General features: G+C 35.2%; 3 protein-coding genes across 4 annotated transcripts in view; 1 reads left to right on the forward strand and 2 right to left on the reverse strand.

The window, feature by feature from the left end:
- Positions 1-39: 39 nt before the first annotated feature.
- Positions 40-4,388, reverse strand: tmem9 (transmembrane protein 9). The gene is made up of 6 exons (XM_073819426.1): positions 4,299-4,388; positions 3,838-3,936; positions 3,658-3,749; positions 3,403-3,511; positions 3,132-3,263; positions 40-1,624 (listed from the first exon to the last, which is right to left on the reverse strand). Exons 2-6 carry the CDS (start codon positions 3,928-3,930, stop codon positions 1,484-1,486), a joined length of 567 nt encoding a protein of 188 aa, XP_073675527.1. The 5' UTR covers positions 3,931-3,936; positions 4,299-4,388; the 3' UTR covers positions 40-1,483.
- A 482-nt stretch (positions 4,389-4,870) lies between these two features.
- On the forward strand, positions 4,871-13,134 carry suv39h1b (SUV39H1 histone lysine methyltransferase b). The gene is made up of 6 exons (XM_073818629.1): positions 4,871-4,894; positions 7,640-7,821; positions 9,324-9,977; positions 10,218-10,364; positions 10,559-10,688; positions 11,653-13,134. The coding sequence occupies exons 1-6, from the start codon at positions 4,876-4,878 to the stop codon at positions 11,784-11,786; spliced, it is 1,266 nt and encodes a 421-aa protein (XP_073674730.1). The 5' UTR covers positions 4,871-4,875; the 3' UTR covers positions 11,787-13,134.
- Positions 13,135-15,464: 2,330 nt separating this feature from the next.
- LOC141286580 (uncharacterized) overlaps positions 15,465-25,736 on the reverse strand; it is a 12,437-nt gene continuing 2,165 nt past the window's right edge. For both annotated transcript variants that reach the window (XM_073818628.1, XM_073818627.1), the window contains exons 2-4: positions 20,479-20,519; positions 20,274-20,359; positions 15,465-17,156 (exon numbers count right to left, since the gene is read on the reverse strand). In XM_073818628.1, coding sequence (XP_073674729.1) covers positions 15,864-17,156; positions 20,274-20,359; positions 20,479-20,519 — 1,420 coding nt within the window. In that variant the 3' untranslated portion in view covers positions 15,465-15,863. The remainder of the gene's footprint in view (positions 17,157-20,273; positions 20,360-20,478; positions 20,520-25,736) is intronic.

A 25,736-nucleotide genomic window follows, 5' to 3' on the forward strand; every position in this document is an offset into this window, starting at 1 on the left:
CAGTGAATTTTCCCAAGAAAAAAAGCTGTACAAAGAAAGTTGACAACATTCTTCATATATTTAATATTTCAGTGCATTTTCACATAAGCAAGAATATTTCAGCTGTAAAACAGCTGTAAGTAGTTTGGATACATACTGGAAAGATGATTATAGCAGCAAATATGATAGTCAAGCAAAATCTTGCAAATTCCTTCACATTTCGAGGTGCAACATCAATATTTTTTGGATGTCAGCAAATCAGAAAATCCAACAAAAGCTTATTATATACTATTACAGCAGTGCTGATCACTAAAAGTTGCTTATTTCCTTCACTATTATGAATATATACATTTTTAAATTATTCATTATAATGTGACATTTTAGACATTTGCTTGTGACAAATGCCATTCTAAATGGTACTATCAACTGGAAAGAAGTAAATAAATAAATAAATAAAATAAATAAACAGGAATCATTCAATACATTTTCTTGGTAATTCAAAGTGAAACTACAATAGTGCAATGACATTCTACACATTCATAAGCGCAACTAGTTGAGGTCAAAAGTTTACATACACCTTGCAGAATCTGCATATTGTTGATTCTTTTACCAAAAATAAGAGGGATCATACAAAATGCATGTTATTTTTAATTTAGTACTGACCTGAACAAGACATTTCACTTACATATAGTTCAAAAAGAGAAAATAATCAGGGAGCATTTGAACCTTCTGTAGTAGTTGCATGTGAGTCCCTAAGTTGTCCTGTGTGAAAAGATAGATCTTAAAATCATAAATGTATTGTTGAAAAGGGTTCAATACACAAAAATGCAGAAAACCCCAAGAATTTTTGGGACCTGAAGGATTTTTCTGATGGCCAGTTTCGGACAAACAAAGGACTTTCACTAAGCAAAAACAGCTGTGGATCATTCAGGTAACAACACAGTATTAAGAATCAAACTTTAGAATGTGGTATTATTTATAAATTCAACTATTATTTTCTCTTGTAAACGTAAATGTACATAACATGCATTTTGTATGATCCCTTTTATTTGGTAAAATACTTAACATTTTGCAGATTCTGCAAGGTGTATGTAAACTTTTGACCTCAACTGTATATTATATACAGGTCCACATCATTACTCCCAGATTACACTGCTTTCCATGTAATCTAATTCTTTGCAATACTATTTCAAAGTAAAGTAGTGACAGTACCAATATATTCAAGTTATTGGGTGAGATGAGTGACTGTGGGTGTGAGAGATCAACTGGAGCTGGCTGATTCTCTTCACCTATGTCTACACTAACATCAAACAACTAAACAAGTTGCTTTATGTTTTCACAGTTTGAAAGCTGGCATCAATCAAGTGAGTCTTGATAAGATTATAATACTAATGATAATGCAGGCCCACTGCTAAAACATATAAAGTATAAGACCACCATGCAAGTTATCTCAGTCAGTGGTGCCCATTGGCCTTTTTCCCCCAGTTTGAGTCCACCTGAGGGCTTAGCTGAGCAGCTTGTGGCGGTCAAACACAGTCTTGCGCTGCTCCTGGACCTGTTTCTTCCAGCGCTGCTGAGCTCCCTCAACCCGCTCCAGCACAGTGTTCCCACGACCTTGCGAACCATCCACACGTGGCCTCACATCCTGTAGGGGGAGACAAAGGACACAATTAATACCCAAACCCAACAAAATGGTCAAGAACAATATTTAGTATCTACAAAATATCAGTATCCACAAAAGTGGAAAAAATAATACACTACTACTCAAATGTTTGATTTTTAATGTTTTTTAAAGAAGTCTCTTCAGTTAACCAAGCCTGCATTTATTTGATCCAAAATACAGCAAAAGCAGTAATATTTTGAAATCGTTTTACTACTTAAAATATTTTTCTTTTAATTTGAATATATTTTAAAGCTGAATTTTTAGCACAATTACTCCAGTCTTCAGTGTTACATGATCCTTCAGAAATCATTCTAATATTCTGATTTGCTGAATTATTTTGTATTATTATTATCAATACTTAAGACAGTTAAGTAGATTTTTTTCAGGATTCTTTGATGAATAGAAAAATCCAAAGATCAGCATTTATCTGAAATAAAAAGTTTTTGTAACATTATACACTATACCATTCAAAAGCTTGGAGTCAGTATAACTTTGTTTTGGAAAGAAATTATAGAAATAAATACTTTTTTTTTTTTGCAAGAATGCTTTAAGTTGAAAAAAGTGATGATAAAGACATTTATTATGATACAAGAAATTTCTATTTCAGATCAATTCTGTTTTTCTGAACTTTCTATTCATCAAAGAAACCTGTTTTTAACATAATAATAATAAATGTTTTTTTGAGCAGCAAATCAAAATATTAGAATAATTTCGGAAGGATAATGTGACTGAAGTAATGATGCTAAAAATTCAGCTTCGAAATCACAGGAATAACTTACATTTTAAAATATATTCAAATAGAAAACAGTTATTTTAAATAGTAAAAATATTTCAACATGTTACTGTTTTTGTTGTACTTTGGATGAAAAAATGCAGGCTCGGCAAGTAAAAGAGACACTAAAAATCTTTTCACTGGTAGTTTATTTTAAAATGTACTATTCCAAGGCCTTGATCATTATCTTAACAGAACTATAAAAGTATGTTTTGTTTTACTTGAATAAAAAGATTTATTAAAATAGCAATTTTACGACTCATTGAGTGGGGGACTATTTAACTAAAAACGAAAATAGAAAATTTGGTTTCACGTTTCATGAAGATATTTTGTAATTTTCCTACCGTAAATGTATCAAAACTTAATTTTTGATTAGTAATATGCATTGCTAAGAACTTTATTTCAACAACTTTGAAGGCGATTTTCCCAATATTTAGACTTTTTTTGCACCCTCAGATACCAAATTTTCAAACAGTTGTATATTGGCCAAATTTTATCCCATCTTAACAAACCATACATAAAGTTAATTTATTCAGCTTTCAGATGATGTATAAATCTCAATAAATAAAAAAATACCCTTATGACTGTTTTGTGGTCCATAGTCAGATATTAGATCCAAAAATCTCAAATTTAAGTCCAAGTCAGGTCAATTCAAGCCTCTAGTTTCCAGCTCTGTAAAACCCTAATCAAACAATAAACAAAAACACGTGCACAAACCTCAGAATCCTCCTCGTTCTGCAGTGGCATGGTGTACGGATCATGTTTGCGGATCAGAGGATCAACTAGAAGCAGAAACAGCATGTACAGCAGAAGAGCTCCAACCACTGACAAGTAGATTACAATGGTCACCTGGGAAATACATAAAATTATTAATACTCCTCAATTTATCTTAAAGTGGACAACTAGATTATTAAGGCATAAAAGCAGATTATAATAAACATCTTTAATTCAAAATAGGATTTCCTGATTAATGGAAGTCCCTTAATACCTTAATAGTGTTGCTGCTTCGTTCTTCATACTTGCACTCACAGAGGAGACAATAGGCCTCCACATCATGGCCAGGCACTGGCATGGGCTCCACCACATGCAGACAGTTACTACAAACCAATACATAAACAATTAATTCTCAGACAGATAAAATAGTGTCAATTAATTTATCTATACATGACATCTTTTACAGACAATTCTGGGGTGTTTAGAGAATTTTTTGTCAAATTATCCCCAGTGCAGTGGCGCGTCTCACCAGTCTTTCTGAGACACGTTCTTTTTGTAGATATGTCCACTGATGTTTCTGTAGGGTGGACAGATGCACTTGCAACGCACATCTTCAAAACTCTGTGTAAGCAATATATTTAAAAAGTGACATATTTGGGAAAATATGGAAAACATAGATGCAATGGACATGTGTCAGGGATAAACTTACTTTATCTGCATATGCGATTGAAATCACGTTTGTGAGAACAACAAACACCAAAAGGACAGCTGGTATCCGGAGATTTTGAGCAATACTGGACATGTTTTTCTGCACATAAATAGCATTTAATTCAACATTTATTGTTTAAGGGAAGGCAATGATGCTTTAACTGAAATGGGTCAACCGGTACTTTCTCATTAAAAATACAATCAAATTAAAGCAAACAAGACTAGCCATCTGTTAAAATGTTGATTCGTGTGTGACCTAAACAACATGCTCATAATCATTTATGCATTCAGCGGCTCATGCAGTAATTATATGAAGCTGACAAGAAACCGGTCTTAATTTCACAGTTTAACGTTAGGCCTTTTTCCCCTCTCTGTTGTATATTTTGAGAGAGAGAAAATAAATGAATAAACCTGTAAAACTAAATGTTTTATCTAAATGTTAGACTTAATGCATATACGCACCTGTAATATTTATAAACGGCCATCAAACATATGTTGACTGTCTCCGGAAGTTCTGGAGTATTTTTGTATCACGTGATGATGATGAACTCTTCGCCCCGCCTTCACAAAGTGAAAGGCAAATTAAAAGACTTCACATATAACGAACATGATGTTTTGTAAAATAGCGTTATTTATTTCTTCCATAAAACACATAGTTTATAAACGGTAATGTCGTCTGATTCATATTATAAAAATGCAGATAAAGCCTCGGGTTTAAAAACGACAACATAATATAGCGACTTTATGTTCTGACTGCATACAAATAAATCTCTTCAGATTGTGTAAACCATCACAAAGGACATAAATGAACTAAAATAACTGAGAAAGCTCAAACTTGCAAGTACAATATGTTATGAATTTGATTCCCCCTAACATCTTTCACACATTAACCAATAACCACATTTAGTTCAAACTTCCAATAAACAGTTGTCGATTTAAATACTCTGTCTCTATTGGTTGTCCAAACCGTCACTCAGACCGTGCTGCACCCAATCATCGAGCGCGCTTTCAATCCTATAATTTTGGCGGCGGTCGGAAGATGGCGGAAAATTTGAAAGGTAAGAATATATCGTGTTAATCGTTCAGAAACAACGGTTTACACATTATATGTCTGATGAATTACACGAGTTGTTAGTTAAGTGACATCTTTTCAAAGAACCCTCGGAAACAAACACTCCGTTCTGGAAGAATCTTTGCTGCAAGTTCTTGAAACAATTTCACACCAGGTCGATGTTATGGCTAACCGCGCGCTCCTGCAACACGTTCAACAAGCTCATTGTGAATGCCGTAACTCGTTTCTCTTGCGTTAACTTATTGGTAAAGTTGTACAACGTAACATACGGTGCAGAGATGTGCACACTCAGTACTTAGCGTAATTTGCAGTGTTTAGCTAACTTTTACGTCCTTTTGAGGAATATGGTTTACTCGACATGGTTGATCACAGCACCAACCTTCTTCAAAAAGCACATGCTTAAAATTCTCCCGCGAAAATGTTATCCTAATAAATATACGTCGTTGTTTACCTACTTTCATTAGCTTCACTGAATCTGTTCATTTTGCTTATGACGATTAGTCTTTAGACAGTTTATTAGATGGCTCATATGTTAGTGATAATGCATGAGAGTTTTTCCTGCAAGGGTTTTTATCTTTTTTTAAATGCTATTCTGTGTTGTTGCATTGTTTGGTCTAAGGTTTTTAAAGACCCCCAACTATGTTGATTCCTACATATAAAAGCAGTTGAATGTTTTCATTTAATACTTTCATATGCATTTTACTCTATACTTTGTATAGGCAATTGTTAAAAAATAATATAAATTATTTGTTATTTTACAAAATGAAATGTTTGGCCTTTGTTTTTCATTGTGTTTTATGTCATACATTTTATGTTAAAGTGTAATCTGGAAAATATTGCAAGTTAGCAACGTATTTTTTTAGCCTGTATTACTATATGTGACCCTGGACCACAAAACCAGTCATAAGGTTAAATTTGACAAAACTGAGATTTATACATCATATGAAAGCTCAATAAATAAGCTTTCTATTGATGTATGGTTTGTTAGGATAGGACAATATTTGACTGAGATACATCTATTTGAAATCAGAAATCTGAGGATGCAAAAAAATCAAAAAGACTGAGAAAATCACCTTTAAAGTTGTACAAATTAGGTTCTTAACAATGCATATTACAAATCAAAAATTACATTTTGATATGTTTACAGTAGGAATTTTACAAAAAATCTTCATGGAACATGAACTTTACTTAATTTCTTAATGATTTTTGGCATAAAAGAAAAAAAAAAAAATTGGCCCATGCAATGTATTTTTGGCTATTGCTACAAATATACCCCAGCGACTTAAGACTGGTTTTGTGGTCCAGGGTCACATATTACCACAACCAAAAAGCACATTTAAAAAGCATTTAAGTATTCAAATCTTAGATATTTTCTAAGATCCTTCTATAATCTATTGAAACATTTATAGCATTAAGTTTTTATATGTGTAACACTGTTCAGAACTGTGCTTGGTAACCATTTACTGGTAAGCATCTTTAAACTAGGTTCAAATGTATCTAAAATTGTCACTACTGGAACATTTGGTGATGTTTTAGTGGTGACCTTTTTTGTTTTTTGGGTGTTATCCCACAAAATTACCATGACTGAAACATATCATTGTTATTGTTTTGGTAGTGACAAAAGGGAACACATCATCCTTTATTTTGGAGAAAAATATAAACCATTTTAGTTTACTTTTTTTGTGTGTGTTACCACAAGTATCATTACCGAAACATGGGATGTTTTGTCAAAACTAAAGTACACTGAATTATCTACTAAGATGTTATGATAGTTTCTGGTTCAGTGTATATTCAAACTAACAAATCCCTTAGTTTAAAATCAGTTTGATTGACTTTTACAAAGAAAAAATGGATTAAAAATGCAACAAATGTCATCAATTACACTTGAAATATTGTTAAAAATGTTATTGAGTTACCTCAGAATTTTAAATAAAATGGCATAAAAATAAATCTACAATGTAGATGCAAGAAACATTTTAATAGTTCAATATAACCCTCTTAATAAATAATTATTACTGTGTTTTGGTAGTGACATATTTAGAGAGAGGACAAATATTCCAAAACTTTCTGAAAATACAATGTGAGAATTAATGGCACAATTACTAGAAATGAATCTTGGATTTTATACAATTTGCATACATACAATTTTTTTTTGGAAAAAACATTGTTTTCAAGACGTTTCAAACTTTGACTTTGGACCAGTTCTGTAAAATGGCCTTTATAGGATTGTCAGTTTAATTTACAGTTATCTGAATAGCACTTTACATAATATCAATTCAGAACAGCTAAACAGAAATTAAAATCGTACAGCTCATTTAGAAAAATCAAACTGGTGAATTCCTGGACAGAGACAATGCAAATTCAGAATAGTCTTGAATGTAATAAAGCTTGAGGTGTGTAATGTTTTATGTATTATGTTCAACAAAACTGCTTTTATGTAATCAAAAATACAATAAAAACCCTATTGTGAAAAAGGAATAAACTTTAAAACAACTGTTTTCTATTCTAGTATATTTTAAAATGTAATTTAGTCCTGATGGCCAAGCTGAAATATTAGCTATAAAGTTTAATAATTGTAATTGCTCGCAAACCTTTGGTTTACAGGCATAAGAACATCAACTATTTGCTGAAAAGCAGTGCAAGTTTTGATCTAAAACTTGTGCACATGTCTGCCATCCCACGTTCTACCTCTTTGTTTTTCTTCCAATTAACATCTATTTGTATTTTGTAGGTCAAGTCTGTAGGGTGGCATGCATTGCTACTGTAGAACAGTTGGAGGTGATCTGTCGAGAACAGGGGGTGAAGTGCGACGAGCTGGGCATCAACAAGCAGAACCTGTGCGATTATGAGGTGGAATATCTCTGCGACTATAAAAGGAAAGTTATCATTGATGGAAAGAGACAAACAGTGCAGGTGAGTATAAAAGTTTGGCTTGTAAATGTACTCATTGTCAAAGTAAATTCTACGACACAATGGATAAAATGATTTTTATCAAAGTAAAAATAAATCCAGGTGGCCATTACTAGTTCAAAAAGTTTTTTATTTTAAAGGAATCTTTCATCCAAAAATTATAATTTGCTGACAATTTACTCACCTTCTGATGTGGAGAAATTTAGCATCACTTGCTCACCAACGAATCCTTTGCAGTGAATGGGTGCCGTCAGAATGGGAGTTAAAACGGCTGATAAAACATCACAGTAATCCCAGGGCTGGGCAAGGTTTTTTTGTGTAAAGAATTATCTTCTGCTTGCCAAGCCTGCATTTATTCAATCCAAAAAACAGTACTATTATAAAATACGTTTGATATTTAAAATAACTTTTTATTTGAATATATTTTAAAATGTAATGTGATCAAAGCTGAATTTTCAGTACCATTTCTCCAGTCTTCAGTGTCACATGATCCTTCAGAAATCATTTTAAAGCTTATTAGGTGTTCAAGAAACATTTTTATTACTATTGTCATCAATATTTAAAACAGCTAAGTACATTTTTTTTGTCAGGATTTATTTTATTGAAATAAAGTAAGCTTTTGTGACATTATACACTACCGCGACTACCATTCAAAAGCTTGGAGTAATGATAATAAAAAAAATCACATTTAAAAATCACAGGATTAAATTACATTTTAAAATATATAAAAATAGTAAGCAGTTATTTTAAATACTAAAAATATTTAACAATATTACTGTTTTTTCCAAACATATGAAAGCAACGTTTTAAAGTTGAAATGCCTTGATAGCACCCATTCCCTGCAAAGGATCCATTGGTGAGCAAGTGGTGCTATGCAAAATTTCCAAATTTTGTTGTATCATGTACAATAACAATAAAGCATCTTATATGAACGTTCATGTCATTTACATAAAAAATAGATTTATCTGATTTGAACCAAAAAATAGATTGATTGACCTTTTGAGGAACTGCTTATTGGTTAAACTAGCTTTTAAAGCGTTAGTTCACCCAAAAATGAAAATTCTGACAGTAATTACTCACCCTCATGTCATTCCAAACCTGTAAGACCTTCATTCATCTTCGAAACTCAAATCTTTGATGGAATCCGAGTGCTTTCTGACCCTGCATAAAAAGCAAGTTCAAGGCCCAGAAAGGTAGTAAGGACATCATTAAAATAGTTCATGTGACAGTGGTTCAACCTTAATTTTATTAAGCTACAAGAATACTTTTTGTGTGCAAAGAAAACAAAAATAATGACTTCATTCAAAAATTTCTTCTCTGTCATGACAGTCTCCTTCGCCATTCACCAGAAATCTCTTGGATTTCATCAGAAATATCTTAATTTGTGTTCTGAAGATTTACAAAGGTTTACTTTAAGACAGCCTCAACGTAGTGCCCTTATATGCAACCTACCCAAGGTCTAAATGTGTTTAAGCTCACTACCATCCATGTTACCCCCTTCACAGGAGTTATACTTGGTAAAATGGAAGGGCTACCCCGAATCCAGCAACACATGGGAACCACGGAGGAACCTGAAGTGCGTAGATCTTCTCAGCCAGTTCTGGGAGGACCTGAACGCAGAGATGCAGAGACAGAAGAGGCGTGCTGCACCTCGTCGCCTAGACCCTGCCACCGTGACGCACCTCATCCAGCGGGCGAAACTCCGTCAGATACTTAAACAGTGGGAGATACACCTCAACAGCCTGGGCACCCACAAGGGCCACATCTTTGTCCGGAACCAAGTCGACCTGGAAGGCCCGCCTAAGAACTTCACCTATATAAATGACTATAAAGTCGGTGATGGGATCATGCTGAATGAGGTGTCCGTGGGCTGCGAATGTACAGACTGCCTGGACAACCCCGTGGAGGGATGCTGTGCTGGAGCTTCGCAGCACAAGTTTGCTTACAATGAGTTAGGGCAGGTCCGCATTCGCCCCGGGTTGCCCATTTACGAATGTAACAAGCGGTGCCGTTGCACTATCGACTGCCCCAACAGAGTGGTGCAAAGGGGAATTCGGTATTCCCTCTGCATTTTCAGAACAGACAATGGAAGGGGATGGGGGGTAAAGACCATGGAGCGAATTCGGAAGAACACTTTCGTTATGGAGTACGTCGGGGAGGTGAGAAGCACTGGAGAGATTTTATATGTTATGTGTTGGTGGCACTTTATTGTCGTTCTGTCAGTTTACGGTTTTTGTGTTATCATGACAACATGTTTTGCCTCACTAGTAGATAATAGCATTATCAATCAACTTTTCAGTTTCCTTGTGATGGCTGATTAGCTGTTTATCTGTTTTTTCCACAAGTGAGTCTGGCTTCATGATTGTTAAACCCTCTTTTTTTTATCTGTTTTGCTATAGATCATTACAACAGAAGAAGCAGAACGCAGAGGTCAAATATACGATAAAGAAGGCGCCACCTATCTTTTTGACCTGGATTATGTTGACGATGAGTACACCGTGGACGCTGCTTACTATGGAAACATCTCTCACTTTGTCAATCACAGTGTGAGTGGACTTGAGCTTGCATCATCTTATAAAGATATCGTGGTTTTATCTGTGTAAACTAAATATTAAATATCCTTAAATGTCACTAATAATCACATTTCTGGTCACAACTGGCTTGATAGGAGTTAAACTAGCTTTTTTTTTTTTGACGGTAGTAAATTAAATATCACAAATGTTTTCTTTTGTCTTCTCAGTGTGACCCCAACCTCCAGGTATATAATGTGTTTATCGATAACCTGGATGAGCGGCTGCCGCGGATAGCGTTCTTTGCCACACGTGGGATAAAGGCAGGAGAGGAGCTCACATTTGACTACAAAATGAAAAGTAAGTGTGGGACTGTAAAGAAAATGAGTGTGTACAAGTGGTTTGGGGTCATTCATTTTGGTGTGACAATGGCATTACCACTTAATTATTTAGATTAATTGATTCATACACTACCGTTCAAAAGTTTCGGATCTTTATCTATATCATTTGGAAGAAACTGATACTTTTGTTCAGCAAGGATTGATTAAATTGATCAAAAGTGACAGTCAAGAAGAAAAGATTTCTATTTAAAAAAACTTCTGTTCTTTTGAACTTTTTAATTTAGGGGTAGGTGATTTACCGGTAGACACAATTAACCAGTAGAAATTTGTCAACTGGTAGAGATTTTGTACTATCGTCTCTAGCATGGTTACATGCTCACGTGACGTTGCTTTGCCACATGGTCACAAAAACGTATTGTTTGCACACTTATTTAAACATTGAAAAACAACTGATTAAGTTCAGAAGAAAAAAAACTATGCATTTAGAGCCAGGGATGAAAACTATTGAAATGTACACATTTCTTATTTTGCCTACATTTTTAATTTAATACTGCTCTTTGAAAGCTACAGAAGATACTTACATGTTTCCCAGAAGACAAAATTGGTTAAATTTACCCTGATCTTCAAATTCAAAATCTCATGAACAATAATAAAAAAAAAACACAGCTGTGAGGTAACAACACAGTATTAAGAATCAAGCATATACAAACTTCTGAACAGGGCCATTTTTATAAATTCAACTGTTATTTTCTCTTGTGGATTATATAATGTCTTTTAGGTGAAATATCTTATTCAGGTCAGTACCAAATAAACAATAATATGCATTTTGTATGATCCCTCTCATTTTGTTCAAATAATAAACATTTTTGCAGATACTTCAGGATGTATGTAAAATTTGACCTGTAAACACATGCATTTTTTTTTTGTAAAGAAAATGTTCTTTTTTTTCTAACATTTTTTTTTTTTTCTTTTTTCCTCCATAGTTGATCCAGTAGATGCCGAGAGCACGAAGATGGATTCTAATTTCAGTCTGACGGGACTCCCAGGCTCCCCTAAAAAGCGCATGCGTGTAGAGTGCAAATGCGGGGTACCGACATGTAGAAAGTACCTCTTTTAGAGGAAGTCGATGCAAAATAGGGCTGAAAGAAGATCATGTGTTCCAGTGAATGTTGAAAGCATCTGCAGTTTAGAAATCGCTTTGGGAGGCGTTTTGTAATACTTAATTGAATTTTAAATATATATTTAAGAATTGTTTTTATTTCCCCAAGATCGGCCTCAACTTTTTCCGTAGCATTGTTGTTCCGTGTTAAAATAGCGTATAAAACGTTGCATTAATTTTTCAATTTGTCCGTTAGAAAAGATGTCTGTAAAGTAAAAAAAAATATTTTCAGTAATGTTTTAAACTCATATTTTAATTCATATCAAGCTTTGACGCCATGGAATCCTTAAAAAGATTTTTTTAAACATTCAAATGTTTATATGCTTTATCCGTTTGAGTAGTTTTTTTTTTTTACTTTTTCCTGCAAAGTTTTGTAGTGTGTTTCTTGACTTGTTTTTAGGAATTATATCTAGGCCAGTGCAAAAATATCAAAATTCCTCAATGTCCTTCTGTTTTATTTTTTTAATTTCCTGACTTGAAATTTCCACCAGGGGGCAAAATTATACTGTTAATGCACAGAAGGGGAAGTTTGTGAGACAGGAGGTGGACCTACATGAAATGTTGCCTTTTACGCATGCAAAATCTTATCATTCTGTATATAGTCTAACACATGACAAAATATATTCATACTGTCAAACTGGTCTTTCAGTCACTATTTGAGCGCTGGACTTGAAATGAATGGAAGTGCTAAACATTTTGGTTATGGTTTCACATGTCTGACTACTACTTAGGGCTGTGTAGAATAGTAAGCCTATTGTTGATAGTGTTTCGTAAAATATACTTCTGCTTACTATGTTTTTGGGAATCACAGCTCAGGTGGTTTTCAGAACTGGACAGTGAAGCTGTAATGTGTGTTGTAGATTAATGTGAGATGGTACAGACATTCTGGCTTAACTAATACTCAGGAACAGCTGTCTTAAATGAAATCAATTCACAGAACTACCGTTCAACCAAATCTGTGCATATGTAAATATATAAAGACTACCGCTTGTTTTTTTTATTGGTTTTGTATTAAAACAAATCAAGTTGCTTTGTCAGATGCACATTTATCACACACTCATGAATGCACAACAAACTGTTCTTGTTCATTAAATCATATCACGAGTTCCATTGCTGTCAATATAACTGTTCAATGCCAAAGTTTAATTCATTTCATATTCTTGTTGATATGAACAGCAAGCTTGATGATCTTTATGTGAAGGGCTTTACTCAAAAAAGCTGTGAAATAAACAGATCCGTTTTTATCAATTATAAACTTTTATTTCTACTTTGACAACGACTTAATAAAACACATGTGAATATTTCATTATTGAGTACAGAATGTGTTCACAACCTTGTTTGCACATTAAGTGATGTTTCATTAACAAATTTCAGGAGGAGCTCGCGCAGATAATTAACACGGCCAATTCATCATCAGCAATCACTCCCTATCCAATCACTCTCCCTATCCCATTACTACAGTCCCTTTAAATAACCAAGCAGTCCTACCTTCAGCTATCTCTGATTCCAGCATCCCTCCCACCCCCCCTGTTTATTTTCTCCTCACCTCCAGCCAGGGGGGGAGCGCTATTGGGTTCGGGCCAAAGGCCGAGCTCGGACCCCTCTCCCTGGGCAGGGGGAGTGCCCCGGGCTCGGGAATGACTACCGAGCTCGGAGCCCTCTCCCGGACAGCATGCCAAACACGCTTAACTTTACGCTGTTTATTATATGCAAAAGCGAACTAGTGAATTCAGTGAGACGACAACGTAATAAGTGACTGACTCGATATCTTCGTGTCAAGTTTTGGAAGAAGGGAATCAAGGGTCAAAGATTCCCTCAAGGAACGGTTCTATCCTCTCTGCCTACAATAATGGTGTGTTTAGTCACCCAGTAACCTGATGCCGTGACTTAAGCGCAATGCGTGACCTTTTGGGGTGTCAGGAGCTTGGGGCACGCTTTTAAAGATCACAGTAAAGGCCATATACTTATCTGCTGAGCAAGGTTAGTAAATTTAAGTGTTTCCTTCAAGCAGAGGGGTGTGAAATTCCATACTCTTCAAGCTTAATGTTCGCTCATTTCAAACGCATTGTTCACCCAAAAATGAAAATTTTGTCGTTAATTGCTCACCCTAATGTCGTTTCAAACCGGCATGTCTCGTGGTACTCTCCAAAATGGTGCTAGGGTTTTTTTGGAGCACAAAACATTCTCGTAGCTTCATAAAATTACGGTTGAACCACTGATGAAACACGGACTATTTTGTCGATGTTCTTGGTACTTTTCTGGACCTTGAACGTGGTAGTTACATTGCTGTCTATGCAGGGTCAGAAAGCTCTCGGATTTCATCCAAAATATCTTAATTTGTCTTCCAAAAATGAACGAAGGTCTTACGAGTTTGGTACGACATGACGGTGAGTAGTTAATAACATAAATTTCATTTTTGGGTGAATGATTCCTTTACATTTATAGACCGCACATGTGTAATTAAAGTCACAAAATGATCACATTTAACATCAAACACTTCTTCACAGTGAAATTAAGTGGATAAGCATACAAACTCAAGTGTCTTCACACATTTCATACCTAGATAAATGCTCTGCTTTGTTTGTAGACATCTACACAGACTAACTCCTCATTGAGAACACACTGTGGTACAAGCAAAACCTCATATTTAACTCAATTTAAAACTCAAACATTTCTAAAATTCTGCTCTGAAATTACCTGCGCCATTTGTCCAGTCTCACCACTTTTCTTATCACACATAAAAACACATACGCGGACCATCAAGTCATCCTATTCACAATTGACTCCCAAATGTAATCCAAAAGAGCCAAATGTAATCTTAAATAGCTACTGTATTCATATATATATATATATATATATATATATATATATATAGAGATTAACTCACAAAATAGACACATTTTGGTAGGTATGAATTAATGAGCTGAGCCACATTTCCAATGGCCAATCATGTATGAGGTACACAGTGATGTCATTTACAGTTGAGGTCAAAAGTTTACATACACCTTGCAGAATCTGTTAATTATTTTACATAAAAGACATTTACATCTATAACAATATAGATGTATAAACGCTCACTGATGCTCTAGTAAGAAAAATAATGCATTAAGACCTGGGGGTGAAAACTTGAACAGAATGGAGATGTGTAAATTTATCTTATTTCGCCTAGATATCATTTTTTTCCAATTGGTATTGCCCTTCAGAAGCTACTTACATGTTTCTCAGAAGACAAAATAAATTAAATTCACCCTGATCTTTAAATTGAAAAAGTTTTCACCCCCAGCTCTTATTGCACTGTGTTTCTTCCTGAAGCATCAGTGAGTGTTTTAACTTTCTGTAGTAATTGCATATGAGTCCCTCAGTTGTCCTCAGTGTGAAAAGAGGGATCTCAAAATCATACAGTCCTTGTTGGAAAGGCTTCAAATAAACAAAAATACTGAAAAAACAAAACAGAATTTGTGGTACCTGAAGGACTTTTCTGAAGAACAGCAGGCAGTTTGACGGTTCAAGACAAACAAGGGACCCTTAAACAACTATCACTAAACAAACAAACAAACAAAAAACTGATCTGTGGTAACAACACATTATTAAGAATCAAGTGTATGTAAACTTTTTAACAGGGTAATTTTTTATAAATTCAACTATTATTTTCTCTTGTGGACCATATGTAAACATCATTTCCTATTTCAGTGAAATAATTAACATTTTGCAGATTGTACAAGGTGTATGTAAACTTTTGACTTCAACTGTACCTAAAACAAACATTGCTTATTCAAACTACTATTTTTGGTTTTAAATAAACCACTCCAAATTTTAACTTCATAGTGTAAATCTGAATGATACACAATATATCAACAGAAGCTTAACTCCTAAAACACTAACTCTTACTCTGTTTACAACCACAAACACCAACACCAGATCTGTTTGCATGTAAATATTTTTTTTTGGAATTCCTCAAGGCACTGGGGGAAGAGGAAGAAGGTACAGTCTTAAGGCTTTTTTAGAAGAAACAGATGGAGAAAACTGGCATAGAAATTAGAAGCAGAGGGACAACAGGAATAATCCCACACACAGAAAAGCACTAGGCTCTTGAATCCCAACAGCCAGGCAAATAACAGCACTGAAGACGGTTGCAGAGACCAACAGACACGTGTAAAGAGTAACCTCAGGCTGATCTTTTGATATTTGAGATAGTTCAGTGCCGGGTCTTGGCAGTGTGTGCAGGGTTTCATGAGTAGAAGTTTCATCACCCTCAAAAGTTGAATCATCTTCTGCTGAAGAGTTAACAGTTGAAGGCTGAAGATCGAAGGCTGTTGGTGGTGTTTCAGAAATGCTGATCAGCTCTGGCTTTTCGGCTTCTTTGCTTGTTGGATGCTCTAGAATACACATGGACATAGTTGGGTTATCAAAGTTTGGATCCTCAGGGAGGACTGAGGCCATCATGCTTGGATCCAAGTCAAGTCCTTCTTCCTCTTGCTGATGCTGTATGGTTTCTGGCTTATCAGAGGCTGGGTGGATGAGTAAACTCTGGAATTCCTTGTCCTGTCTTGTGGGATCTAAATGAGACAAACAGGAAGCCACCAAACCATCCGTTTCCTCATCATCCACCTTGGTACTTTCCACCTCAACTGTCTTGGTGGTCTCGCCTTCAGTCGAAGAGACAAGTTCTACTTTCTGTTCTTGAACTCCTTCCTCTGAGAAACTGAGCTTCTCCGCATCTTCAGTTGCATTGTTTACCTCCTTTGATGAAGGAGGCTGAATGGCTTCTTCCAACATGTGAAAGCAAGTCCCTGTTTTATCTTCTTCTATATTCCTACTTGGTTCTTCTAGCACATCTGCCAATGTATCATCCTTTTCCTCAACATCTTCCTTCTCCTTAGCGTTCTCCATACCTTCTTCCTGGATTTGTGGCATGTCTGGAAACCCTGCCAGTGATGGATGGCCTAATTTGAAAGGCACTTGTGCTAACATCTCAATGTGGAAATCTTCTTTCTGTGGATTAAGGGATTGGTCCGGTTTATTGGAATCCTCAAGTCCATCCTTGGTTGTCTCTGTGTGATCATAATGGTGTATGAGGACTACAGGAAGGGGAAAAGACAAGGAAGGGCCAGCATTATAGACTTGATCTTGTGGCTCAGAGAACTGCTGTGTTGATTGTGACTGGGGGACAGATAAAGTTGATGGCTCTTCTGTTTGTGGTAAGTTATTGGGTGACATTGACTTTTGTGCAAGTGGTTCTCCAAGGGGAGTATCTGAAGTGGATTGAGGATATCCTGCTGTGGAGGAAGTTCTGGTGGACTCTGGAGAACTGGACAAATTCTTGGCAGTCTGCAACAGAGAGAAAAATAACACCAAAAAAGGGAGCTTGGATTCCAAAGAATCAAGAATGTAAACTGTACGCAGTACAAACACTTGTTTTACATTTATGAACTGACTACCAACTAACAAAAAGTGTAAGATGAATGGCACAAACTTGAAATTCAATATGCATTGCTGTAATCATTTCTTGATTGCAACTAGTTGGAGAATCAAGAGAAATTGCATTTGCTAATGCATATTATTATTATTGACACCAGCATTGATTATGAGCACAAAATATCTACAGATATTAGTATAGTTTTCTATTAATGTTTAATCCATGCTGTTTTTTAGATCATATCAGTTTATTAGTTTAATTATCAACACTAATTAATAATAAAAAAGTAAATAAAAATAGTTTAACTACCTATAACGCCATGTGCTAACAGGAAAGTGTTTTGTGTTAGCCTGATGTTTGTGCCAGTTCCCTCTGGCTCTTTTCCCAGAAGTCTGTGGCAATGAGGCGAGATTACGCTAATGGAAACAAGACCTTTAAGATAGTTCTGAATGTGATGTGATAAAATCTTGTGACAAAATTACACAAGAATTAAAAACAACGATGAGAAAAGTGATGAAAATGTCAGGAGAATGTTTAAAGTCTGTTTAAAGTTGTGCAGGCAAAAATCTCAGGGTAATCATGCTATGACACTGACAATATTTACACAACATACACAGAAATACAATTTCTACTGTTTATTTTTAACAGTTTTTTTTATATATAACTTATTTTTTGTGACAGTTTTGTTTGTGTTTACTTCAGTTATACTATTTTGGTTTTTGTTTCCTCCCAATGACTGCTTGCCAAAATGTTCTATGGGAAAACAGCCCAAGAGGCCTATTAAAACAGCCCAACCTTTTGTTAAACATTCACAGCCGTTTTTGTCTCAAGTCGGAAATATCAGGAACTGCCAGTATAAAATCAGATTACACTGACTAAACATAATACATAGTACACACTAAGCTTTTAACATGAATAGCTTCTGCATGGTTGATCTAGATATCATGATACAGGATGCATGTTACATGCAACACGACGAATGGGTAAAACTAACAAGTTAGCGATAAGTCATCAAGTCACATGCACTTTACCTAAGTAGATGCTGAAGCTTCAATGAGCTGTTCAGGTAGACAGATGAGAAGAATAACAGTATCAACAAATACACATTTTGATTTTTAAAATGCTATGTACTGTAGCATAGGTTAAATCATTGTTGGTTATGAAATTGAATATTTTGACACAATTGCATTTTTTGGCTAATTTACAAACCACCATGACATATTGTCAGCATTATAACTAATAATACATACAAAATACATCTTTTTCAAATATTTTTCTACATATTTTTTCAAATCATATTTTTGTATTTTTTAAAGGCGTAACAGTTCACAATTAAACAAACAGTTCATTAAAAAATTAAAATTCTTACCCTCATGTCAGTCCAAACCTGTATGACTTTCTTTCTTCTGCAGAACATTATGAGAAGTGTTTAAAAAAATAAAAAAACTTGATTCATTGAATGAAATTGTTCCACAAAAGAAAGAAAGTCATAGTCTTTGAACAATATGAAATGATAATTTGAGGGTGTGTTAGTGCCACATAAATAAAAAAAAGATTACAAGATTAAAGTCATAATATTTTGAGAATAAATTTGAAATTACAAGAATAAAGTCAAAATTATATGAGAATAAGGTCTAAATATTTAGACAATAAAGTCAAAATTATGAGAATAAAGTCGAAATGTTTCGAGAATAGAGTCAAAATTACAAGAATTGATTCGTAGCAGTTATGTTAACGAGTTGGAGTCTACTTTAACCTTTAGAACGTTTTATTGGTGTTTTTGATTACATACATATAAGGAATGAAAGAATGGACGCCAGAGACATTTTGTGCAGTAGGTGGTGGAATTTTATCAAGGAAAACAGTATAATTTAATGAAACTTATGTCTCATTGTAATCGAAAAGACGATTGGTTCACACACTGATTCACATTAAAGAGCGTGAAAAACACATTATTGCAAGACACACTGTTTGTATTTTGCTATACAACTGACAGATTTTAAAAGCTGTACCAAAGGCACAAAGCTTATTGCTATTATTGGGTGGTGGGTGCATTACAAATAGGCCTAATGAATGCAATCGAAGACGTGAAATATTATTTCCAAGCATACTGTCTCTGCGAGTATAACACATGGTATGATTTTGGCTATACTCAAAATATTATAACTTTAATTGCTATGATTTAATTCCCGAAACATTTCGACCTTATTCTTGAAACATGGTGGACGATTTTTTTATTTTTTACTGTGGCACTAAAATGCCGTCGTACTATCCCTCTAAGGCTTCTGGTAAAGAAATAATAATGCATCTTGTCAATTTATTGTCAAGGTTTGACCACAGACCAGAAACCGAGATGGTGATGCTATTGTTGTAAATAGTAGGCTCAGTTACTTAAAACAGCTGCAAATCGACACACTGCGAATAGACAAGCATGTGGTTATCTAGACAGTGAAATGTCAATGGGAATTTTAACAAGCGAATTGTATTGTGTGAGTATGCAAGTATGATGAAAATCCACATTATCAAAATTTCAGCTAGTATCAAATAGACAATAGGCAACCAGTGAGTTAAATGTTTAATTTAATAAATAGATTCTTGAGTTATCTTTAGCCTGACTTGCTCTGAAAAACACTACAGCTCTGCATTTGTTGCAATAGTGACAGACATTAATCCTGGTTATAAGAATAAACTGAAACAAATGGAACCACTGATTAAAGAGAATGATTCGCTGATAGATAAATAACTATATACCGACAACATACAAAGGATTTACTGTAAGAGTGTCTACACGACATAGAGGTCAATGAGTTTTCTGACTGCAAAAAAGTGAGAAAAAAAAAAGAGAGTTGCTGTTATACCACACATGAAAACCGTCATGGAAATCTGGTAAAGGTTAGAGTAAGGAGTGGAAAACAAACTTTTGTTTAAACTCATTTTTTTGAATGCATGTTCATGATACGCAGTATCTTTTTCCACCTGGTATCCCAGCCGCACTTAGAAATGGTGTTTACAAAGCAAACCTCACTCACCTCGACGTCGATCTCTGGCTGAATTATAACCGGCTGTGCAAAAGACGCTCGATTCTCCAGTGCTTCACACTTAGTGCTGCTCAGATCTGTTTAATAAAAACCACAGAGGAATTTGAAACATAAAATGATTAACCTGGCACATGTTTGTTATATTTAACCTGAGATAAATAAGCTATTGGATGACATTATGGTGCTTAACACATACCATCTCCACTGTCATTAGAGTCATCATAATCAGTGTCCGCTCTAAAAAGAAGACACACACATACACACCAAAACAATCATTCTTCAGCAGCACACATTGATAAAGAGTGTTAATATAATTCATATAACTAATTATTAATATTCCAAGAATATTCCCCCTCGTGTCATTCCAAACCTTAATGACTTTCTTCAGTGAAACACAAAAGGTTTCAAAAATTGAGAAATACAGCTTCCATACAACAGAAGTAAATCAAAACTGTTTGGTCACCAACATTCTTCAATATATCTTTTTTTAACTTCTGGCAAAAAAACAAAAATCATACAGGTTTGGAACGACATGAAGGTGAGTAAATAATGACAGAATTTTCATTTTTGAGTGAGCTATTTAAAAATATAAGTATAACCTATTGGCCAGAGGTACACATGATTGTTTGACTAAACGGAAAATAACTGTGACCTCTGTGACATTTGTTACTATGGTAATATCTGACCGCCTCCAGAGTTTTGAGAAGCTTTTTTTCAGAGCTGTGGGTGAAGGCTGTGTAACCCACACTCACCCTTAAACCACACAATAGATCCTATGATGGGATAAGGACCTGTCCATATATTACACATCCAATTTTTGCATACATCACCCAAGGATTTTAGTAAGCATGATGGTCAGACGCTATGGGCTTGTGATTTTTTACACAACCTTTTCTATTTCATGAAGAAGTCGCTACATATTCCGAGTGTTTTTGTGTGCGCGAAGCAGTTCGATTGACATCCTGTTCTATGACCTTCTATTTGTAGCATGTTTGAGCAATGTAATTGAAACAAGACTTGACATTTGTGGAAAGGTTGCGAGCAAGACTTGCGAGACTGTATGGAACTGTAGGTCGAAACTTGTCTTCTGATTTTTATCTCCAGACAGGAGTTCCATGACAATGTTTGTACATAAAAAGCATTTTCATATCTATGCCACTCATTTTTTTTTTTTTTCTCAAACTTTCATTGGCGTTGGTGGAATAGTGGAAATAATGGGTAAAAGGAATATGTCTCCAGGTGCACAGACGGAACCGGCGTAGGTTTGTGTCTGCTTTTGTTGATCTGTTGTGTCTCTTACTGTGCAACCCCTATAGAAAAGGTCAGAGTTAAGGTCTCGGTACACCAGAGCTGAAAGTGACACCTGCCTTGTCCTATTTTCATCCTCCTCACACACCCTCGAATGACTGCCATTCTCAAAAGGGAGTGAGGGGGTGGGGAGACCGTGCAACCCCAAAACTCACACAATACAGATGCTGTATAACAAGCCCTGTATAGTTCAAGATAGCTTTGTTATTCCACGGTGCTCCTTCTTTATCATATTTTTGTATCTTTAAGGGGCATTGTGTTTTTTAAAGGGGTCATGACATGAGAAATCATACAAGAGGTCTTAAAACATCCTGCAAGTTGCATAGCTTAAAACGTCCTCCTCATTATAAACAATGCATTGATTTAATCAAGCTCCAAAAACAGCTCGTTTGGATCTGAGGTGCAAGATAACATTTTTTTATTTGCATCAGGGCTCTGAACCGGTTCAAGGAACGAAAACGAAAACCGAAAACAATTGACATTGAACAGGAACAAAAACAAAAACGAAAACAAAATCAATTTTAATCGTTCTGAACAGAAACGGAAACAGAAATTCCAAATTAACCGGTTAATAACGGTATTTTTATCGTTCTCTTTATTATATCAATTTGGCAGACCAAAAACATGAATTCAAATTGTGTGCGCAAATGCGACGGTGACGCATAAACCGTAAAATGCCCGCGAAGCAGACATAAGCAGAGCCCTTTCTGATGCGACGAGCTTAAGGTTACCAAGCACCTGGCTGTTTCATGTGCAAAGGTATGTTTAGGTTTAAGTTATTGTAGCCTAATTAAAACTTGTAGTTAAAATTATGCATTACGTTTTCTTTTGCTTTTATGCATTAAATGTAAAAGCATAACTATCTGGAGTTTGAGTTTTGTTTGAGTGAAAATAGCCTATAATTGGCTATATTAGGTAAGGAATATGCCGTAGCCAGCTATGAGGTCACCGAGGTCTGGACCTCGGTCATTTTTGTATATTCAAAAATAAAATGCCAAGCTCTCTGAATGATTATTTAGCCGTTTAAACCACCTCATATCACATGAGTGTTTGCAATTCATGTTGATGCGAGAAGGTAGCGCAGTGAACGGGGCTTGAGAGCGCGTTGAGTGAGAGCGCGTGTGCAGCCTCCGTTTGTTGCCAGATCCACCTATTATACGTGTATTTTGACTCATTTTTCCAATTTATTGTGACACTTTGGGACGTTTATAAAGTGGAAAGTTGAACGTTAGTGTTACTGATATATTAATCTTATTTACAAAACACAAGATTTGAACTTATTTCGGATATCTTTTTCTTTATTTTTGTAATTGCTTGTTTTTCGTAGCAATATCCGGCAACATTGTACATTCATAAAAAAAAATCTTTTAGACAATCTGTAATTTAATTGCTGACAGGAAGATAACACAATCGGTAAGACAAACGCAGCGATCATCGTTAATATCTGAAAGAAATGTATAACACTATCAAAAACAATAGCATAATACAAATCTGTTTGTTACAGAATGAAATAGGCTACTATGACAAATAACGTTACCGTTACTGGCCAGCAGGAAGACGTCTCATGCTCTTTAGTCAACGTTAAGTCATCAAAAAAACATTAATTAAAGCGGTGTTTCTCAACCTTACTTCGGACCTCAATTTTCAAACCCTAGTTACGGCCTTCAGGTGAACTCGTTTACTTTCGGTTTTAAAGACAAGAAGTTCAGATGACACGAACACGGAATTTGGTTGAATCATTTGTAAACATAATGCCAAACATGTTATTAAAAGGCACACACTATCTATCTATCTATCTATCTATCTATCTATCTATCTATCTATCTATCTATCGCGCCGTGTAATAAAATAACGTTATTAACCGGTATTTTTTCTAGAAAACCGTTCTCGGAACGTATTGTTTAATGAGGAACGCAAGAACAGAAACGTTATAATATCGATTCTGCTCGGAGTGAACCGAATGGATTTTTTTTTTCGTTTTTAAGCCCTGATTTGCATAAACACTGCCTCCAGAGTAAGGCATCAACGAATAGCCATCTTCTCACCACAGGCCATGCTGAATGAGAGTGTCATGTCAAAAGCAAATAGAAATTACAATCACTGCCACTAACTTGTCTACACTGGATACAGTATACAGATGTGTGTTCGCTTTCTGACACAGTCCACATGCTTGAGTATGTCGTCAATACAAATGGAGTGAAAAGAATTTTCGCTTTGATGCGTTTGGTTTTAAAGAGCTCATTCGCATCTTTGTACAAATATCGCATCGCAATGGCATCCCAGATAGTGTCTGAGGATTGAGCAGAGCATTTTGTTTTGTAAACAAGAAAAATATTTGTTAAAAGAGAAGGCAGATCTGATTGCAGCTGCATCACAAACAGTAAGTAAATGATTTCATAATGCTTTATTTGGAAATTACCTTTTTTTATCATGTTGTCAAAACACTTGAGGCATTAATACTGTTTCCTATGCAATGACTTTAGCCAGTCATAACAGTGGCTGACTCCTGACATGATTTAAGGACCTGCCCTTCAAAACAGGTTGTTTTAGACAGAGTCATGAATTAGGGTTAAAAATAATATTTTTTTCTACATACCTTTTGTTTGTTTTTTTCTTCAAAAAGCTTTAATAACATAAGTAAACCACCAGTACCCTATTAAAATGTGACCAGATCTGGCAAAATGAGTCGGAAGTCACAGCATTCTATTTTAAGATACGGCCGATAATGTGGAAAAACAATGAAAAAAATCAATTTTTCTTTTTTTTTAGCTAATTTCATAGAACAGACATTCAAAAATAATCTCCCAAAGTTTCGTAGTCCAGATAATTAAATAAAAGTATTTAAATGACTATTAAATTTGACTTAAAGTTTTACTAAATTCGCTGGAAATGAACATTGCTTTTCTCAACTCCTCTCGTCACTTCTGAGCATTTCCCTATATTTCGGGTATCCCCTGAAACGTCAATATCTCTGTATAAAACCAATCAAAAAGCTTAGAATGGTACACAATCAGAAACATAACCGCTAATCATTTGTCAGTTTCGACTGACCGGCACGCAATTGGTCCAGCCATCCTTCTGTCAGACTAGCAGCACCCTATGTAAACAAGCTAGCAATATTGGCTATGGCTAGTCAGTGATTTTTTTGGATCTGAAGACGTGTCATCCTCCGATGAAAGCAACAGCGATGTCAAAGTTCCTTTGGATGCAGAAACGGAGCATGAATTTGTCACCCCTGTGGAAGCGGATCACAACGATGATGAAAATGTTGATCAGCCTGTGACTGATTTAATAGGGTCATGTCTAGTTGTGAAGCAGTGTATGTGGGAACTGTGAATCGAGTTAGCCAAAATACATGCCTTTTGCTGTAAAGGTTGTAAACTTAACGATAGAGAGCCATGTTTTCTGTCATTTAATGACAGACAGGCTTTCTCTGTGAGTGTGTGTAAATGTGCGTGTATGCGCAATGTTTTATTCAAATAAATACTTTAAAATAATTTGAGCTTCAGCCTGGTTTAACAGCATTTATATATGTACAAATGTCTTTGGTCAAACTAAGCTGTAAAATAAATAGTTTATCCCTTTAAATGCAATAGATTTTGAAATATTTCAACAAAAAACGGGGGGGAAAAAAAGGTGATTTTCTTAAGTTTTCAATTGGAAAAAGCAGACGACCATAATTCTAATGGGTCTTTTCTAATGGGACCATTCAAGCTACTTAGAATTGGATATCATTTTAAAGCTTACGGTCTCCTCTTTCCACTGATACCAAAAATCTCAATTTTGAAATTTGGGTCACTGTGATTCATTTTGCTGGTCACAAATAATAAACAAATCCATGTCATGACCCCTTTAAAGGCATAATATATAAGTTTTCACTGCTAGAGGGCGCATGTTCAAAACAAACACAGAAACAAAGGCGTAGTGTGGAATCATTAAAGTTCTTGTCTTCATCGACACAGCCGATGCAATCCGTCTGGACTCGGGCAGAAATCATGTCCATGGATGAGCTACTGCATTAAAGACTTATTAAGGGCACTGTAGTATGAAGCAGGGTGGGGCTGAAAGTCGTAAAAGCGAAACGAGGACACTAGCGCAATGACAAGGCCCATAACACTAGTTAAAATGGCTTATTTCTCTGGATTT

Source organism: Garra rufa, chromosome 15, assembly GCF_049309525.1.
Source record: "Garra rufa chromosome 15, GarRuf1.0, whole genome shotgun sequence".
Lineage (NCBI taxonomy): Eukaryota > Metazoa > Chordata > Actinopteri > Cypriniformes > Cyprinidae > Garra > Garra rufa.

Excerpts from the sequence above, each read along its gene's own strand:
- tmem9 (XM_073819426.1), bottom strand. The coding sequence starts at position 3,930 with ATGTCCAGTATTGCTCAAAATCTCCGGATACCAGCTGTCCTTTTGGTG. Across the intron at positions 3,750-3,837 it reads CAATCGCATATGCAGATAAA|AGTTTTGAAGATGTGCGTTG; the intron begins GTAAGTTTATCC and ends TTGCTTACACAG. Across the intron at positions 1,625-3,131 it reads AGAACGAGGAGGATTCTGAG|GATGTGAGGCCACGTGTGGA; the intron begins GTTTGTGCACGT and ends CTCCCCCTACAG.
- suv39h1b (XM_073818629.1), top strand. Across the intron at positions 10,365-10,558 it reads CTCACTTTGTCAATCACAGT|TGTGACCCCAACCTCCAGGT; the intron begins GTGAGTGGACTT and ends TTGTCTTCTCAG. Across the intron at positions 10,689-11,652 it reads ATTTGACTACAAAATGAAAA|TTGATCCAGTAGATGCCGAG; the intron begins GTAAGTGTGGGA and ends TTTCCTCCATAG.